Source organism: Thunnus albacares, chromosome 22 (assembly GCF_914725855.1).
Source record: "Thunnus albacares chromosome 22, fThuAlb1.1, whole genome shotgun sequence".
Lineage (NCBI taxonomy): Eukaryota > Metazoa > Chordata > Actinopteri > Scombriformes > Scombridae > Thunnus > Thunnus albacares.
The window spans coordinates 26873478-26893435 of NC_058127.1; the positions used below are offsets into that span (position 1 = coordinate 26873478).

Sequence of the window (19958 nt, forward strand, 5' to 3'; positions counted from 1 at the left end):
TCATTTTTGTCCATTAAATTTACATAAAATGGAAATTCGTCTTTGGCACTGGTATATAAGACAATGCACATCATACACAACAATACGCAATAATTATACATTAAAGGTAGTATAAAACCTTAAAATGACTAAGTGCAAGTGGCAGTAATAAAAGTGATGAGTGGATTGTTCTTCCGCTTGCATGTAAGTAAGTCCATCAAACCATCACAGTAATGTGTATTACACAGCAGAACTTAACAATAAATAGATTAATGTACATTAAAAGAAGGGATGGGGATTGGTTGCAGAATGTCCTAAAGAGCAGCCTTACAATAATAATAATAAAATAAGGAAGTGTGTATGTGTGTTGGTGGAGGGTGGGGGGTGGGGATAAGCAAGGTCCAAGGGGCCTATTTAAACAGGCTCTTGTTGAGGATGGTCACAGCTGATGGAATAAATAATTTTTGTAATCGTTCTTCCTGGCCATTGGAACTTTCAGTCTGTGGCCTGATGGCAGCAACTGAAATGCTGAGTGGAGAGGAAGGGAGGGGTCATTGTAGATTTGGATTGCCTTTTGGTTGGACATGAGTGTTGGCTTTGTCTAGATGATAGTGGACTTTATCCAAGAGAGGAAGTGTGGCATCTTCAACACCTTAATTAGCTCAGTATATGAAGCCTACATTCCAAAATATAAGTTGATGAAGTCAGTGATCATTCACAAACTTGATTTCCATTGAAAAAGAATAAAAATGTACACATAACAGGAGCTTCTATCAAGAGGAAATATGTAAAAAACCGAGAACTTCAAAATAATCCAAATATTTCATCTCAGTCAAAGAGGAGGCCATATCAAATTTCTTCGGAAAAAATACATGTTAAAGTTAAACTTCAGGAAATCCAGTATGAATGAGGATTTCTCAGTTAATGGGGTTTTGTAGAGCTTTTACAGTTTATAGTGTTTCCATAAGTGTTGCTACTATAACCAAGATACCAGAGATGTTAACCAAACTTTACTGAAGAACTGACCACCAACGAGTCACTGTCAACCTTATACATTTGGCGGAGTGATATTAGTCTGCGGAGTGTGACATTATCATGACAGTAAGCTCTTGTGAAGACACCTGGGAAAAGGCCCTCCCCTCACCACCTAAGCACCAGCAGAGAGCGCCAGAAACACAGCCAGCACAGATTAAATGAAAGTAGTGGGACATTTACACACCAAAAAAATCCTTTTTTATGACAATTACAAGTCATAAGGGGGGGCTTTTCCTTCGTTAGGTGTCCCTTTAGGTGTTCAGATAGCAAAGACGCAATGCAAAATGCACAGTCAGACTTAGACATTGAGGCAGATCTAACCCTTCATAACAAAGAGGTAAAAAAGGTTTATTTGGAGCCCATATGTATAATGTATTACAGATACCTACATAATGAGTTGCACTGCATGTCTAATTCATTATAAGAGTTGCTCTAAACCTTCATTATACATATGTGCTATGCGTTATGTCATAATAAGGCATTATATGTTGTGGATGGTGCATGATACACTAGAAGAGGTAAATAAGAAATAAAATAAAAACATAAATAACTGTCATCTTAACTATAAACTGAGAGAGGACCAAAACATCTGTTTGTATTGGCATGGCAAGGTGCTTCATTGGAACTGCATGGGTGGTACCTGCAAAGTGAGTATGTAGCAGTATGGATACAATAATACAGCAATATGAAAAAATAGTAGTAGAAAATATGACAATATTTTCTACTACTATTCATATAAGGTGAAGGCAAAAAGTCTGATGCTTCACTGTACAGCTGTCAGAAGAGCCCCTGGTCCCAAAACTCCCAGGTGATTGGAGAGTGACAGCTGCTGGTAGGAATAACTTCCTGCAGTGTTCCTTGTGGCACTTGTTTGGCCAGTAGATCGTGGAGGGGATGCAGGACATCCTCAAACAACAAAAGTCGATATAGCATCCCCCTTGCCATTACCAGCTCTAATAAGCAGCCTGTAAAAGGCTCCAGAGTAATCCCCAGCACAGAGCCAGCACAGAGCCAAATGCTCTTGATTGTGTGCTGTTTTGTTAGGATCAACACATGGTGTTATGGTCTTATTCCACTTCTGTCTGACCTCTACTGGCTATCTGCCCATCCAAGTAGACAATGAGCTGCCATGAGTATTTTAAACCATTACCACACTTTCCACCCACGCGGAAAGCATCATTTTAGTCATTACACTTTATAACTTTTCATGCAAAACAAACAGAACACCAGCACGCACAGATCAATAGTCCTCTTATTTATTGTAGGTGAAGGTGGTGTGACCACAATAATCAGAGAAAACAGTGACTAATGTCACAAGCTGAAATGTAATGAATATATAAAACTGAATTCCCAAGACCAGAAACATATAGTAAGAGACTATATATGAAGAGCTATACAATCCAGATTAATAAATGAAAATGCACATAAATAAATAAAAACAATTACTACTAAATATTATAAAGAAACATAATGTACACATATTCAAATTGTATATGACCTCAACTGAAGAAAAATTAGTCTATGCTTAAAACTAACCACCATGTACTAATGAATGCTCTATGTAAAGAGAGGGCTCAAAAATAAAAGTAGCATAAGGAACAAAGAAGAAAAATCCCCGGTGGCCAGATAAATTCAGCTGGCCATGATGTATGTTCTCTTTTAATAGAAAGAAGAGCAAAAATAATCTGTAGCATGGACAAAGTATTTGAAGAACAAGCTTTTGATATCTGCAATCGTTTCAGAGATAGAGGCTATAATGATCATGTGGTTAGTAACACTTTGGATAAAGTGAAAAACACAGACAAAAACGGCTTATTAGCCCTTAAACCTCCCTCTAAGAGGGACTCAAAAATTGTGGTGGCTTCCATGTTCTCTCCATTATCCAATAAGAATAAGAAGTGTGTTATCAAACACTGGCATATTTTATCCAGTGGCCCTTTAGTAGGTCATTCTTTCAAAGATATGCCAATCTTTGCCAATAAACACACCAAGAACCTAAGGGACTCCTTGGTCAGGGCTGATCATTAACATTTTCTGTCTAACCTACCAGGTGATCATTTCTCATGTTTGAACTGTTACCATTGTAGCACTATGATTAGAAGAGATATTTTTTGACATCCACATACTGGTAAAAACATCAGCATCAAGAGCAAAAGCTGCAGAACCAAATATGTGGTCTATCTCTCTTGAAATGTTCTTGTGGGTTGTTTCTTGTAATCTATTGGGGTCCCCTCTATATTAGGATTCCACATTTAGATTGTGTAGATGTGTTGATTGTGTTGTCATTTATTCTTGACATTGTGTCTACAATATTTTACTGTGCTCTCTTGAAAGGATTCAAGCTAGTTGACAGGGTCATATAGCTTTTAATTACTTTGCTTTTACATGCTATTTATCCTTACTATATTTTGTAGATGTAGTTTTTCCTGACATTTTTTCTATGATATTTTTCTATATACTTGAAATATACTTATATATTTGAAAGGGTTCAAGCTATTTAATGGGGTCACATAGCTCTTAATTAAATTTTACATGCTATTTGTCCTTCCAATATTTGGATTTCTTATATGTATTTTGTGGATGTATCTATTCTTGATATTTTTCTATGCTCTCTTGGTAAAAGTCAAACTACAGGGTCATGTAGCTCCTAATTTATTTCCTTTTACACTTCATGTGTCCCCATCATAGACAAATCTTGTTTCAGAGATTTTTCTGTTAACTGAGCAGTTTGAGCCCTCTATATACATGAAGCATTCATTAGTGCATTTTTGGACAGTTTTAAGCATAAACTAACTTTATTACCATTCTTCCTCAGTTGAGGTTATACACAATGTGAATGTATGTACACCATAAAGGTTATTTCTTTAATATGTTTTGCAGTAATTGTTTTTTTATTTTATTTATGTGCTTCTTCATTTATTAATCTGGATTGTATAGCTCTTTATATATAGTGTCCTTCATTAGGAGAGATCCGTATCTGTGTGGTTCATTCACAGGTGGATCCTATTATTCAGTAATGTACTCTCTTTGCTGATTGGTGTTTCAGCATTACCTGTTTTGTATATAAATTGCCATTTTTGCAGTTTTGATTATGGTCTAGCTGAAACATTCTTTTTTTCCTACAATAAATAAGAGGACTATTGATCCATGAGTGCTGGTGGTTTATATATAGTCTCTTACTATATGTTTCTGGTCTTGGGAATTCAGTTTTATATATTCATTACATTTCAGCTTGTGACATTAGGCATTGTTTTCTCTGATTATTGTGGTCACACCACCTTCACCTACAATAAGTCAGATGACTATTGATCTGTGCGTGCTGGTGTTCTGTTTGTTTTGCATGAAAAGTTATAAAGTGTAATGAATAAAATGATGCTTTCCGTGTGGGTGGAAAGTGTGGTAATGGTTTAAAATACTCATGGCAGCTCATCGTCTACTTGGGTGGGCAGATAGGTAGTAGAGGTCAGACAGAAGTGGAATAAGACCATCACACCATATGCTGATCCTAACAAAAGAGCACACATCAAGAGCATTTGGCTCTGTGCTGGCTCTGTGCCGGGGATTACTCTGGAGCCTTTTACAGGCTGCTTATTAGAGTTGGTAATGGCAAAGGGGATGCTATATCGACTTTTATCCCTAATGGCATCCCCGCCATGACCTACAGGACAAACAGGTGCCACAAGAAACACTAGAAAGTGGAAAGTGTGGTAATGGTTTGTGCCAGTGTTCTGTTTGTTTTGATCCTTACCACAACTGTATACCCGATACAGTGTTCAAGATTTGGAGCTGTGCACGCTGCTCCTCTTCACTATAACTTTTCATGCAAAACCTACAGAATCCATTATGCCTTAGGCTTCATGAAAAGTGTTACTGAACTGTGTTGTGTTCCCAATTTAGCTGTTTGCAAAAAACACTTTTTAAGATTAAATTCTTACATTGGAATTTGTTGTTGGCCCTGCTTTGTTGTCTGTCATATAAGTCAGAAAATGTCTCACACAATTCATATTTCCATATCCATATTGTATCAACGTACACCTTTTACATGCAAAAAGTGTTACTATTATTGTACAAAGTAACATTTTCATACTGTTAGTATATAGTTATGATATAATAATTCAGACACAGAACAGGAATTTCAATTTTAGCTTTTTCATAATGGTAGCTGCATGGCTGTTGTATTGGAAAATATTTCTGCCATGCATGCCACTGTTCCCCATAGGGAAATCCCAGCTGCCATCATCTGTTCCATTTCTCTCATAACTCAGGTGAACTTGATCGATCATGAGGAAATTAGTTAATCATGATGTAATCTTCAGGAGCACATATTGACACTTGGTATTTGCAACTGTTTCAGCCTGCTTTGTTGTGCTCAAGGGTTGGTAGATGATGACCAACAAACATGTCCTGAGCGCTCAGCCATTAAGACACAAAATTCTGCGATCACATTTTATACAGATTTTCACTTCAGACTAGCAGCAATCCCAAAGCTGTGTGAAATCTTGTATCACCTGGTCTTTGTTCACAGCAGAACGAATTAAACCCAGGTGACTCAAAGAAGAACACTCCACTGTACAGTGTACAGCAATGCTGTGCTCTAATGCCTAACATACAATAATGCATTCATAATACTCAACAGACACTACAATTTCTACTGGTCCAACACATCAGGTTAAGTCAGGTCAAGATTTATTTATGTGCATCATCACACTGAGGTGCCACACATTTACAAAAAAAAACAAACAACATTTGCAGAAGTAGTAACACTGTACTCTGCATTAATGTTCAATAAGTGAGAAAATAACAACAAAATAGGAACAATGTTAAGGATAAAATTATAAAACAATGAAAACAATGTTGATTATAATGGTAAATAACAGGATCTGTGTTACAGATATGTGGGTTGAACCAGCCAAACAGGTTGCAGTGAACATGTGGGTTTAAGTCTGGCCTTGAAAGTTTCCAAAGAAGGAGCTTTTCTAATTTAGGTGGGAAGACTTTTACAAAAGTAAGGACCATGAAAGGAATATGCTCTGAAACCTGATGACTTTTTATATTAGCAACCATACTCAAGAGAACATTTACTGTGTGCAGGTTTAGTATTATAATGATTTATGAAGCCAAGCGCTAGTCAGGCTGCAGAGGAGGTGAAAAATTATCTTTATGCTTTCAACAAATTCATTTGTATATAGTCATCTAAAGGCAAAAATGTTTAAACTTGTTCCGAATGGTCACATTTGAAGGTGGGGGGAAAAGACTGCCATCATAGGGAAAAAATGTGATGAATTGTACAAATGGGGAAAATGACACATACTTTTGGACAGTCTCCCCTGGAAGGCATTCATGTTGTAGTACACAGAAAAAATGATAGAAGTAGTTGTGTAGAGAATGAAAAATGAAAAGAGAGCCTGAAGCTTCAAACTCTGCTATTCAAAACCTTTCACACCCCTAGACACCTGGCCAATCACAGAGTAAAGTGGGCGTGATTGCCAGTTTTAGAAAGCTAGAAAAGTTATAGTTTGTGTGTGTGTGTGGAACTGGGGGTATTCCTATTTTATAATTCAACAAGCACTCCTTTTGAAGCACACCGCCTCTTGCTTCTAGTGAATGTGAACAGTTCAACACCATGGTAAATGGACTGTACTTTTAGAGCATCTTTCTAGTCGTCCGACCACTCAAAGCGCTTTTACACTACGAATCACATTCACCCATTCATATGCTGAATGGGTACTGGGGCTGCCATGCAAGGTCCCAACCTGCCCATCAGAGGAAATCTAATCATTCACACACATTCTCATACTGATGGCACAGCCATCAGGAGCTTAAGTATCTTGCTCAAGGACACATTGACATGTGAACTGGAGGAGCCGGGAATCGAACTGGCGATCTTCCGATTAGTGGACGACCCGCTCGACTTCCTGAGCCACAGCCGCCCCCATGAATAACTTTGAGAAGAGACTGTCCGAAAGTGTGCTCTGCTTCCCTCTTTTAATTGATTATCACATTTTGCCCCACTCTATGAGGGCAGGCTTTTCACCCCACATTCAAGTGTGGCCATTTGGATAAATTATAAACACTTATGCCTCTAAACGTGGTCTAACAACAGGTCTTACAATCTACTTTGTTTCAAGCATAACCTGGCCTTAAAAGGAAATCTATCAGTTATCCCAGCGTAGCACTTTTACTCTATAACACATTATTAATATACACCCTGCACAAAAAATAACAGATTGCCATCATAGTGATTTGGATACATATCGGAACTTCTTGGGTAAATTTTAAAATATGACTAGCAATTAGACACATAAAATTACAAATAAAAGGCATATTATTGGGCTTCTTGCTTAGGTCTTCTTTAATCATGGCTTTTGCTACAGTGCTCATATTATATATTATACAATATTTTGTTTTCCAATAAAAGACAATCTACAGTGCATCTAAAAGTCATTCTTTAATTCAGCATGAAACATTTATTCAACTAAATATCTGACTTTTGCTCTGTTCGTGTATGATGTACTGTTGTGAAGTGATTTATTCTCCTTATTAACCATCACATCTTCCACCTTCCCCTCCTCTGCATTCTCTGCTTTTCCCATCATCCTCAGTGGCAACAGATGCCCACCGTGTTGTTGGGTGGTAGTGTTTACCACCTGACAACAGTGAGCTCCCCCCTTGTCTTTAGTCAGGAAGTAAAGGAGGGCATTGAGCCATGCGTTGAATGATGCCAAGGGCCTCGTGATCTTGTAGCACATGGAGACCATGGTCATGGTGTGACAGGGAACTCCCTTGGTCACTTTCAACAGGAGAAAGATAGTTCTGGTAACATGGAAGGGGAAGAAACACAGAGCAAAGAGGAGGGTGATGGTGATGATGGTCTTGATAGATTTTCGTCTGCGATTGGCATACGGGGAGTGAGTGCCAAGGAAAATGGAAATCCCTTCTTCTCTTCCCAGTGCCCTTGACAGTCCATTGCTTCCTCTTCTCTCTCGTCCAACTATTCTAGGGCTACTCCTTTCTCGTCTGTCCATTCCCTCACGTCTTCCCTCTCTTGGACCTCTGTGGGACGAGGGTTGAGAATGCAGAGTCCTAAATATGGTCAGAACTACGTGAGAGTAACACCAAGCAATTATGGAAAAAGGCACAAAGAAGCCTAACAAATGGAGGATGATGCCATAGGGCACATAATCAGAAAACTCTTTATCAATGGCATCATCCCAACAGTTCTGGTACTCTTCAACCATCCCTCCCCAGTTACCCTGGCTGGTATTACCGTTTATCAACAATTGCTCATGGTTGGGGTTGTCAGCACTGCTTGCATTGCCGCCAAGCCCTGCCAATCTTGTGACATGACCAGTCTGAGCAAACCGGAAGATAGGACAGGTCAGAGCAAACACTACAATCCAAACCAGGACACATGTGCACTTTACAGCCTTCTTGGTCTCTAGTGTAATGACTTTCATTGGGTGGCAGATACCAAGGTACCTGTGGACAGAGATGCAAGTGAGGAAGAAGATGGAGCAGTAGAGGTTAAAGTAGAAAAGAAAACGGACCAGTCGGCACATGAAGTCCCCAAAAACCCAGCGGTCACGCATTATGTAACTGGCCACAAGGAAAGGCAGTGATAGACCGTACATAAAGTCTGTGGAGGCCAGGTTCACCATGTAGATCAGCGAAGCATTCCAGCGCTTGGTTCGACGAAAGGAACGGAAGAGGACGACAGAGTTGAGGGAGATGCTAAAGATGAAGGTGAATGAGTAACAGATGGGGAGAAAGATGTACTTGTAGGACTCATCAATGCTGCAAGACGGAGGTGCAGGGGTAGTGGAGGGAGTGGAAAAAGGTGAGAAGGAGCTTAGGAAGTCATGGAGTATAGAGACAGTGATGTTTTGAGAAACTCCACTGCTGGATGCCATCATGAGGGATTAAGTGATTTTCACGTGAGCAAGAAGCTGAACAAAGCTGTGGGTTGTACGTCTGGCATTCTCTCAGGCTTCCTCTCTGTCATCCTTGTACTCCGTGATGTGAAATGTTTTGTAGGATCCTTTACAGTATACTCTAGCTGACTTTAGATGGTCAGGTCCAGGAGTGGGTGTTCACCTAAAGATAAAGAGACAAATTAGTCATAGTCACTTAATCTGATTAACTTTATCTCAATTTACTAGAGTAATCTGAATATTTTACTGGCTCTATGCACAAAACAACCATATCAGTGGAGGTTTGCAAGTATTGCTGATCAATGCCAGTCAGTCAGACAGTTATTTGAATGGCAGCTAAGATTGTAAGCTCTACAACAGAGTCATGTCATACTTACCACTCTGCTACTGTGAGTTTCTCTTCTCTAACCGAAATACTGTTTTCATTCATTATTTTTTTTCCAATTCTACTTCTACTTTGCCATTTCTTTGATTGCTGAATGCTCCTTTCAATGAATCTCAGATGTTTAACATTAAACATTGTGAAGATATGCAACCTCAAGTATTCTTTCTGAAATTGCTTTTTATTCACCCACTGTTTCCAGCAAAGAAGTGGAAACTGGCTCAGTTTTACAGCAACATTATGCAACGTCATGTGGCAACACAAGCTTTGGCCAATTAAATATGTGTGCACACATATTACATTACACATTACAGGTAACGTGAAGAGTTAAATTCTACTGTTTACCTGGCATTTGCCATGACTGAAGATAAAATGATCGTTGCCATGATAACGTTGCAGTTATAAGATCCTGTTTCATTTTATTATAAACCACTGTAAAGTGTTTTGGTGTTTAGAAGGCCTTCAGACTCATGGATCTATCAGTCAAACTCATACTTTGTTGATCACCTGACCCTTCGTCTAGTGCCACACCAGGTCAAAATTTTCAATTTTTCAGTGAAATATCTCAACATCTACTGACTAGTGCTGGTACAAAATTTTATGAATGCATCCTAAAGACTTGGGTGATGCCCTGACTTTTCCTCTAGTGCCACCATATACACATGTATAAATTATTATAATAGCAGGATACATTTTTTGGTGTAGATTAAAATGTTTCAACAACTGTTGGGTGGATATCCATGAGATTTAGTACAGACATTCATGATGATGATGAACTGCACTAACTTTGTTGATCCTCTGAAATTTCATCTAGCGCCATCATCAGGTCAAAATGTCAATTTGTCCAACACCCGCAAAATTAATAACAGTCCCATCAGCCTCAGTTGCACTTCATATTTAGTGCTACTTGGCAAATGTTGGCATCCTAACATGCTAAAGTAAAATGAACATGGTAAACATCACCTCATTAACATCAGCCACATTGTTAGTATTGCCTTTTGAACATATTAGTATGCTAAAATTAGCATTTAGCTCAAGACATCACTTTAAGCACAGCCTCACAGAGCTGCCAGTTGCTGTTGACTCTTAATCTATCTCAAATCCTCTTGAAAAAACTGTCTACATTTGTTTTCTTGGCTCATATTGAGGTGGGTGACTGGAAAGAGGTAGTACTTTCTACTACCCCACCTTCCCCTGTCGTTTGACTGTTGACTAGGGCCTTTGCACAATGTGTTGACCTCCTGTTGTATGCTGCTGATTCTTAGTGCTTGTTTGCCTTCCTGTGCACAAGGGTATGCTGCTGATTCAGTCTCTTCTCACCCCATTAACTCAGCAATAAGTAACCACGCTTCCCCTAGGTGTCTCCATGCATCCATCTGTACATTGGTCATACTCTCACTCTACATACTATGTCAGAGATGACCTCACAATCCCAAATTTTAATCAAATTTTCACATATACAGGACCTACAGCAACATCTAAGCCAACATTTTCCAAATAAACAACATTTACTCAGGTGATGCTTCACCATCAGCTGTACCCCTGCATATTAGGATCAGCACACAAGCAGGTGCAACTCTGTATGTTTGTGCAAGTGTTAAGTGAGCCATCGCCAGGTTATACCACCACTTCACCACGGAGTTCAAGTAAATAAGGGTAATGTGTCAACCAGTAACATGACATATTAGCATGTACATCTACATCCTATAACCTAAACATGATCTTACAACCTATGAGAGTCTCACTGATATGCTGAAGTTTAATGATTCTGTCTCACAGCTAAAAACAAGAGCAAAGCACAACATTTTAGAACTGATTTCTGGTGTTAATGGTTTATGAAATAACACACATTAATGTAGTAAACCATTAATATAATCATTTGCATCAGGTGGTGTAATTACCGTTTTAAAGGTTAAGCTCTTTGACTACAAATCACACTATACTTTTTAATAAATAATTTTGCAGACAATCAACCAAATTGCTGTAATTGCAGTGAAAAACTGTAAATAAACAGTGAAAGGTCTCCATGGCATTACCTCATGATAACAACTTAAGTTCACAAAAGTGAATTCAGACTTGTTCACTTTGATGAATTATACAACTTTAGCAATTTTCAAGAGTCTGTTAATTGACACAAAATGGAAACCAATGGCTTCCTAAAAGGTTAGGAAAAAACAGACAGACTTTAAATCACAGATATCCATTTTGCAAACCTGCTGCAATGTTTTACTGTTCTACTCTTCCATTGGTTCCCATTAATTTTTGTATGATATGTAAATCTATTAGTTGTTCCTTGAAACTTACTGGATGTTAAGATTTGATGTTCACCACAAGGATTAGACATCTCACCCAAGTTATAATACCATATGGAAATGAATGGAAACTAATGGCTGCCTGAAATGGTATAGAAAAACATCCAAAATGTAAAGTATACATGATGTGTAGTTAAGGAGCTCAAACACAATGGATGCAAACACATTCCTTTAAGACAGGTTAACTAAAGATCTTACATACAAACATCATGCATTCTTGTTCAAGCACATTCAGCTCTATCATTGATAAATAATTGGCATATTTTTTATGAGGCTTTGTTAAAGGTAAGTACCACATTTTCTTTGATTTTCTCTGTGGAGTTTAGGATGATAGGCCAGTCAGTTATCTTGAAAAACTGACAGCAAGAAGTGTAAAGTATATTAGTTTCAACAAACTGTAGAGGTAAGCAATAGTTTGGCTTGGATTTTAGAGGTGATCAAATTTTGCTGCTGCTACTGAAATGCATTAAATCTGCTTAAAAATAAATTGTGTTTTTTTTTACGAGCCCATCAATAAAAATGAATATTTTCTGTCCAAAACAAGAAGTGAACAGTACTGGATAGAAGCCAAATCAAAGTTGTTTTCCAGGAGTGGCTACTAGCTTCTGAGAAAACCGGGGATACACAAAGTCCAGCCTGTTGTATCATCTCCCTCTGAATTAATATTCACTCTCATTAAGAAATGTTCCAGGGCAGTTTTTGAATGTACTCAAAATTAGTTAAGAAAACAAATCATTAAACTGATATTTAAAAATGAACTGTTTTACTGCTTTGGCAAATGCTCTGGACCAAAACTAATTGCTATGAAGTCTGTATGTGTAAATGGAACTGCATCTAACTCATAAATACCTGCATCACTGCAATCTGCTGTTCAACAAAGAGCTTACCTGTGCCAGCACCGACTTTTGCTCCATATGGCTCCTGTTCTATCTGTCCCCCATCAGAATAATCACAAGAAAATACAAAAACATCCAAAAGGATTTGCCTGCAGTGCAACTACATAACAGCAGCTTCAAAAACACCTTTTCCTGGTTATTCAAAAAAAAACTCAGCAAACATGAGTTGTAAACAATGACAGTCTTGCTATTGCAGTCTGTGACCTTGACTGTTTGACTACTTCAGCTTTCACCTTTTTCTGGTGCTTCTCTGAATAGTCCAACCAGTTTCTATGGTAATTCAGTCCCTCCCTCTGTCCCTCTGTGTGTCATCCAGTTCTTCTTCCCCACTTCACCTCTGTGTATGTGTGTATGTGTGTGTGTGTGTGTGTGTGTGTGTGTGTGTGTGAGAGAGAGAGAGAGAGAGAGAGAGAGAGAGAGAAAGAGAGAGAGAGAGAGAGAGAGAGAGAGAGAGAGAGAGAGAGAGAGAGAGAGAGAGAGCTCAGACTGCCTCTCTGCTCACCTGTTGATATAAACTGATGTTTTGCAATGGCAGCTGATCACCCTGAGAACACACAGATGGATGAATTGGTCCCACAAATACATTTATATACTTCTGTGGCAATTTATTTACTACATTCATTCCCTGTGCACTAACAGCACTTATACACAGGTCGTGTCCTCAGTGTTGTTTCTGGAAATTTGCAAGCTTTAACAACCTGAGGAGTTAACATTCAACAATGACACATTTTATTTAAGTTTATTTAACAGTGGCAATACATATAATGCTAAGTAGGTGGTGCTACACATGTGGGTCATTAATGCAGCAATACGTTTAGCGGAGGTTGCCTGGCTTGCATATGCATTTTCATGAATATTGGACATAGCACATCCACTAATTATATGTCATGTTACTGTATATCATGTATAGACCACATCATGTAAATTTTATGTAAATCAGATGATGTTTGTCACACAAGGCTGACTTCCTGTTGTCAGTAAGTGGCACTATAACTATGACTTAATATTGACATGTACATGTGTTCAGGCCTGGACTCTTATCAAGCATGAGAAATTTGGGGCAGATTGGACAATGTAAAGTCGAGTTACAACAACTTCCTCTCTCATGTTTTGGTCAAAATTGACCTGCACGCCACATCAAGGGCGTTCCACTAAAACTCAAATGCTTTGCAATTTAGCATCACAAAAGTCTTAAGATGTCACCTACCAAATTTGAAGTCACTTGGGTTAATTCTGTAGGAGGTGTTCGTTAAAATACATCTGTAAATGGCCTCACTTTGCAAAAAAAATTGCACAGTAAATTCAAAATGGCTGACTTCCTGTTGGAGTTAGGGTATGGCTCCAAGAGGCTATTTTTTTTAGGTCTGAAGATGTTACATCTGCCACATCCAAGCCAAGGACCCATCAGATATCAAGTTTTGCCACTTCTGATGCATGTGCAAAGTTTTGTGAGTTTTCAAGCAACCCTAGCACCTAAAAAATGCTAAAATTAATTAGGGAGGACTATAGCACTGACACGCCACGCCCATGCCCAATTGAGATCAAATCATCAAATCAAAATATATTCTAATTTGAACTTGGGTGAAAAATTCTGTGAGTTTTTGTGCATCCTAAAAACCTCAAAAGTGATGCACGAAATACAAAATGGCTGACCTTTTTCAAAAGATGGTGAGAGCAATGATCCCACCAAATTTCATGAACATCAAAGCAACTTTATCCCAATATGGCCCTGTGTTTGGGGGCGCTATAGAACCCACCGGCCATGCCTCAGCCCATTCACTACAGAACTTTCCAATTTGCAAACCCCTCAAAAATTAAATTGCATAGGGGAATAATAATAATCTTTAAAAAAAACCAATAAGTTCCTCTCACTTTCATGCTTGGGCCCTAATAATAATTGAGACACTGGCCAAGGAAATGGAGTTGCAGCCATTTTGAATTTAAGTCTAATAATCAACCCTAGACCTAAACTTAATTATGACACATTTGAAAGCCTTGCTGTTAGTCTTTTACACCCATCCTGGAAAACTTTATGGACAATTCTATTTGTTATGATGTACCATCCTCCTGACTCGTACTCTGAATTTTTATCTGAGTTCTCAGAGTTTTTATCACACGTAGTCCTTAGTACAGATAAAGTAATTATAGTAGGTAGTATAATATATGTATAGTCTTTAATATTCATGTGGACGTTGATAATGATAGCCTTAGATGTATATCTAACCTCCCCCTCTCCAAGATCCTTGAGAAAGCAGTCACCAATCAGTTGTGTGACTTTCTACATAACAATAGTTTATTTGAGAATTTTTCACCATTCAGTCAGAGTTTAGAGCGCACCATAGCACAGAGACAGCACTGGTGAAAGTTACAGATGATCTGCTAATTGCATTGAACAGAGGACTTTTCTCTGTACTTGTCTTGTAAGATCTTGGTGCTGCATTTGACACCATTGACTATCACATCGTATTACAGAGACTGGAACATTTAATTGGCATTAAAGGAACTGCATTAAGCTGCTTTAAGTCCTATTTATCAGATCCATATCAGTTTGTGCATGTTAATGATGAATCCTCCATGCATGCAAATGTTAGACATGGAGTTCCACAAGGTTCTGTGCTTGGACCAATACTATTCACCTTACATATACTTCCTTTAGGTAATATTATTCAGAAACATTCATTATTATGCAGATGATACCCAATTAAATTTATCAGTGAAGCCAGATGAAATCAGTTAACTAAACTCCAAGCATGCCTTTAGGACCTTCTGCTTAGGAATACATTATCTTGATATAGCTACTCTGGATGGCATTACCCTGGCCTTCAGCACCACCATAAGGAATTTAGGAATTATCTTTGATCAGGATATGTCCTTCAACTCCCACATAAAACAAATTTCAAGGACTGCCTTTTTTCACCTACATAATATTGCTTGAGCCCTAATACCAATAATAGTAATAATTCTTCAAATACAATAGGGCCTTCACACCACCTGGTGCTTGGGCCCTAATAAGAGTACCTTCAAATACAATAAGGCCTTTGCACCACTCAGTACTCAGGCCCTTATAATAATTTCTTCAAATACAGGGTCTTCACACTACTCGGTGCTCTGGCCCTAATGAGAATTCTTCAAAATACAATAGGGCCTTTGCACCACTTGGTGCTCGAGCCCTAATAATCTCTACAAAAACAATAGGTTCCTGGCACTTTCAGTGCCAGGACCCTAACAACAATCTTTACAAAAACAATAGGTACATATTGGAACATATCGAGAAAGGACTGGTCATGACCAAACACAACAACTCTGCACATTGTGATAACCAGCAGGATTGCTGTTAAATTTTAAAATAAAAGTTTACTGTCTGGATGTGGTATATGTGGGGTGGTGGGGTAGAAGATAAAAGAAATAAAAGAGGAATCAGATCCAGAGGTACTATAGGAATGGGGACCAGGTTTCTTCAAAAGAGTGTATATTGTATTTAAATGATTTAAATGATGATGCAAGTTTCTCCAAATGTGAGTGATCCCTAATTAGGTTTTTAGTGGTTTGTACATAATTTTGTTCTGTCTTTCCAGTTTTATAATATTGTCTCCTTGGCTATAGTTAGTGAGATTAGAAAGCTTGAGGTGTTTGGGAATTTGTAATGCAGAGAGGTCTCCAAGCAATGTGATGACACAAGGGAATATGGGACACAAGGGAATATTCAGGTGGAGAATCCCAGATAGTGTGACCCCTGACCAGAAGTTTTGGACAGTTGGGCAAAGCCAGAAGTCACTGAAATAATTATCTACTGGTGGGACAGTGTGAACAGGTGTTACTTTGGGTAAAACCCATGCTGTAAAGTTATTCAGGACTTTATACTGTGTTAACTAGGTTTTGGCATTACATGACATTGAGAAGATATTTTTTGCATATTTGTTGCCAATTATAATCATGATGTGCATTGTGTATGTCATTAGTCCATTTCCCAGCCGGGAGAGCAACTGAGGTGTCAAGGGATCCTAGGAATATTTGGGATAATGTTTTTGAGGTTTAAGGGACTGTAGCAGAAGGTATCCTAACCAGATGCCCAAACCACTCCAACTGGCTCCTTTGAATTGAATTGAATTGAATTTAACTGAATTGAACTGAACTGAGCTCCCAACTTTGAGGGAGAAGTCCACCTTTTTCCAGTAGAGCACCATGGCAATCATCTTGACCACTTCATATTCTGCTGCAAACTGTCCCAGTGCGTGATGGAGGTCATGGTGTGTTGAAGCAAACAGAATCACATCATCTGCAAAAAGCAGAGAGAGCATTCCTGAGGTCCCCAAACCAGACACTCTCCTCCCCTGGCTGCGCCTTGAGATCCTGTCCATGAAAATCACAAACAGAATCAGTGACACGGGACAACCCTGGCAGAACCCAACACCCACTGAGAATGAATCTGACTTACTGCCGAGAATGCGGACACAGCTCTCACTGTGGTTATATAAGGACCGAAGGGCTCGCAGCAATGGCCCTGGTACCCAATACTCCAACAGCACCGCCCACAAGATGCCCTGAAGGACACCTCAGAATTTGTAAGCCTTCTCCAAGTCTACAAAGCACATGTAGACTGGATGTGCAAACTGTCATGGCCCGTCAAGTATCCCTGCAGAGGTGAAGAGCTGGTCCATTGTTTTATGGCCACGACGGAATCTGCATGTTCCTCCTGAATCCGAGGTTTTTCAATTGGCCAGAGCCTCCTCTCCAGCACCCTGGCATAAGCTTTCCCTGGGAGCCCGAGTAGTGTGATCCCCCTATAGTTGGAGCACACCCTCTGTTTTTTTTTCTGGGTTTTTTCAAAATGGGAACCACCACCCCGGTCTGCCAGTCTACAGGCACTGTCCCCAATCTCTATACGACACTGAAGAGGTGTGCCAGCCATGACAGCCCAACAATGTCCAGAGCCTTCAGCATCTCAGGGTGAATCTCATCCATACCTGGCACCTTGTCACTGAGGAGCACCTTGTCACGGCTATAGGATAGTTGATTTTTGGCAGGATGTTCATTTTAACTCTTGATATTCAGCCAATCAGTGATAAAGGTAGTTTATCCCATCTTTCTAGGTTGTCCTTTATTGCATGGAGTATAACAGATCATCCAAATTCAGAAAGATGTGGATTCTTTTATTATTATTATTTATTGATGAGTGTGGTTGCATATTTAAGAGGTAAAATGCTGTCCTTCAAGTTACATTCAGTTGTAGGTCAGATTTTTACCAGTTGATGGAGTAGCCTGACACTGTGCTGTAATTAGTAATTAGATTATGGACTGACAAAAGAGAGGATGATGGTTTTGTGATGCGTAGTAAAATGTAGTTGTTACATGGGCTTATTGTATAGTAGTATGATTTGGTCTGGATTCCTGAAATGTGGTCACACTGCCTGATAGATGCAGACAGTAGTGGAGATAATGTTGAGTACAACTTTGTTGCTGAAATAGTTTAGATTTATGATTGTTGGTAATTGCAGATGCTGTAGGTGAGTTGTATAATGTTTTTCTCCAGTTGGTGAAATATTCTCTAAATGCAAAGTGGCTCAGAGGAGTGAAGAGGAGGGTCCAGTCTACCCAAACAAACATCTTTTCAGCATTAAGAGATGCTATGGTGAAGGGTGGCTTGTTGGGGGAGTTACAGTTTTCATGGTACTGAATCAGTTCAAATAGTCATCTTGTATTTTCTGAGGAATTCCTCCTTTGATAAAAACCAGTTTGGTCTGTCTATCAGAGATGAGATGAAAGATTCCAATCTGAGTAATAAAGCTTTGCTTATGATTTAATGTCAGTGCTGATTAATGATTAGATGGTAGTTAGAACATTGTAGAACATGTATGGTCTTTATCTAGGGATTTCTGTTATATAGGCAGTATTCATGTTCGGTGGAATGGCTCAGTCTTTGTAAATATCAGTTATCTTTTTAGAGAAAGGGGGTGATATAAGGTATTCTGTTTGATATCAGTAATTGATGCCTGCGAAATATGGCCAATGGGGAAGGAACCTGATAAATTTTCATTTGGAAATTTTATGATTTCTAATGTTGCTTTGCCCCCCTTAATATACACTTTTAAGGTAAAAAAAAAAAAAAAGTCGAGTGAAACTAGTGAACAATATAACAAGTAACAAGTAAAAGTGTAATTTTTCATATTTCCATTGTTTTTATGTATTTATGTATTTTCTCTTCCTTGGTGATCCAATTGGTCAAAGTGTAACTTTGAGACTGTAAAGGAAGAGTAAGGGAAAAGATTCCCTTGGATAATAGAGACAGCTGTCTTGATGATGAATCTAATGAAAATTGATTTGAACCTAGATGTTTTCTTTTTTTTTTTGCTTGCTTGTTTGTTTCCTTCCTTTAAGCACTTCATTTTGTTGTGATATAGAATATACAAAACAGGTGGGAAGTACAGTATTTGTAATTGTCCTTTGTAAATCCTCTGGCTGCCAATAGAAAAAAAAGAAAAAAAAGAATAAACATAACAGACGACAGTCATACAACAGGACTGTGAGACACTGGTGTGATGTGATGAACAGTCCTTGGTGTTGGTAGTGGGGTTTTGGGGTCATCACGAGATTCAGCTATGGAGAGGGGTCTTTGGTATTGGACATGGAGTGGAGATGTACCATTGCAATGCAGAGGTTATAAAAATGCTGTGGACAGAGGTATCTGGGAACATATTGAAATAAGGTAAGGGAGTGGAATGTGAGGATTGGGAAGGGGCAAGTGTAAGGCAAAGAGGCAAAAGGGACTGGAGGAATGAGGAGCAAGGTAGGTAATAGTAGCAAGATCACTAAAATGGCCAGGCTGATAAAAGCGTATTGCATGTATTATTTGTATCCGTGTATATGTAAACCATGATAGAAAACATTTAAGGACTTATATTCCATGAGGGAAAAAATAATTTAAAAAAAGAATGAACATTTTCCAAACCAGTTTATTTCATATCAGTGTGAACACAGACGTATATGAGGAAACAGTTTCAACCTGCTGATTTTTGATGAGAATTGGTGATGCTCCCTCTTTCCTTTTTTTGAACGTCAATAATTAAACCCTCCTCCTTCCTAGTATTAATGTTCAGGTAATTATCAGCTCACTGGCTGAAAAAAGCTGTCAACCTCACCTCTGAAAGTCTGATCCTCACTACTACATGTGAGGCTCACAATGGGCAGAATCATCAGGACATTTCTGAAGATGACATAACGCCTGGCTATGCCTATGATCAGTGGTGTGAAGGGTGAATAAATATGGTGAAAACTGTTTCCTTGGAAGCTGCCTTCAGAAGGTTTGTTGATCAGTCTGACATACTGGAGATTAGATCACCTAAAATGTGAGCAGTTGTGGAACTGTGAAGGTTAAAATCCAGCCTGGCGAATAATTTTCTGCTGATACATAAATGACTGAGTTATC

The 19958-nt window shown here is 38.7% G+C and overlaps 1 protein-coding gene across 1 annotated transcript; it reads right to left on the bottom strand.

Moving 5' to 3' along the window:
- Positions 1 to 6865: 6865 nt before the first annotated feature.
- Positions 6866 to 12773, bottom strand: si:dkey-6n21.13 (P2Y purinoceptor 3). Its single transcript, XM_044341474.1, has 2 exons — positions 12527 to 12773; positions 6866 to 9108 (listed from the first exon to the last, which is right to left on the bottom strand). Exon 2 carries the CDS (start codon positions 8925 to 8927, stop codon positions 7482 to 7484), a length of 1446 nt encoding a protein of 481 aa, XP_044197409.1. The 5' UTR covers positions 8928 to 9108; positions 12527 to 12773; the 3' UTR covers positions 6866 to 7481.
- Positions 12774 to 19958: the final 7185 nt, after the last annotated feature.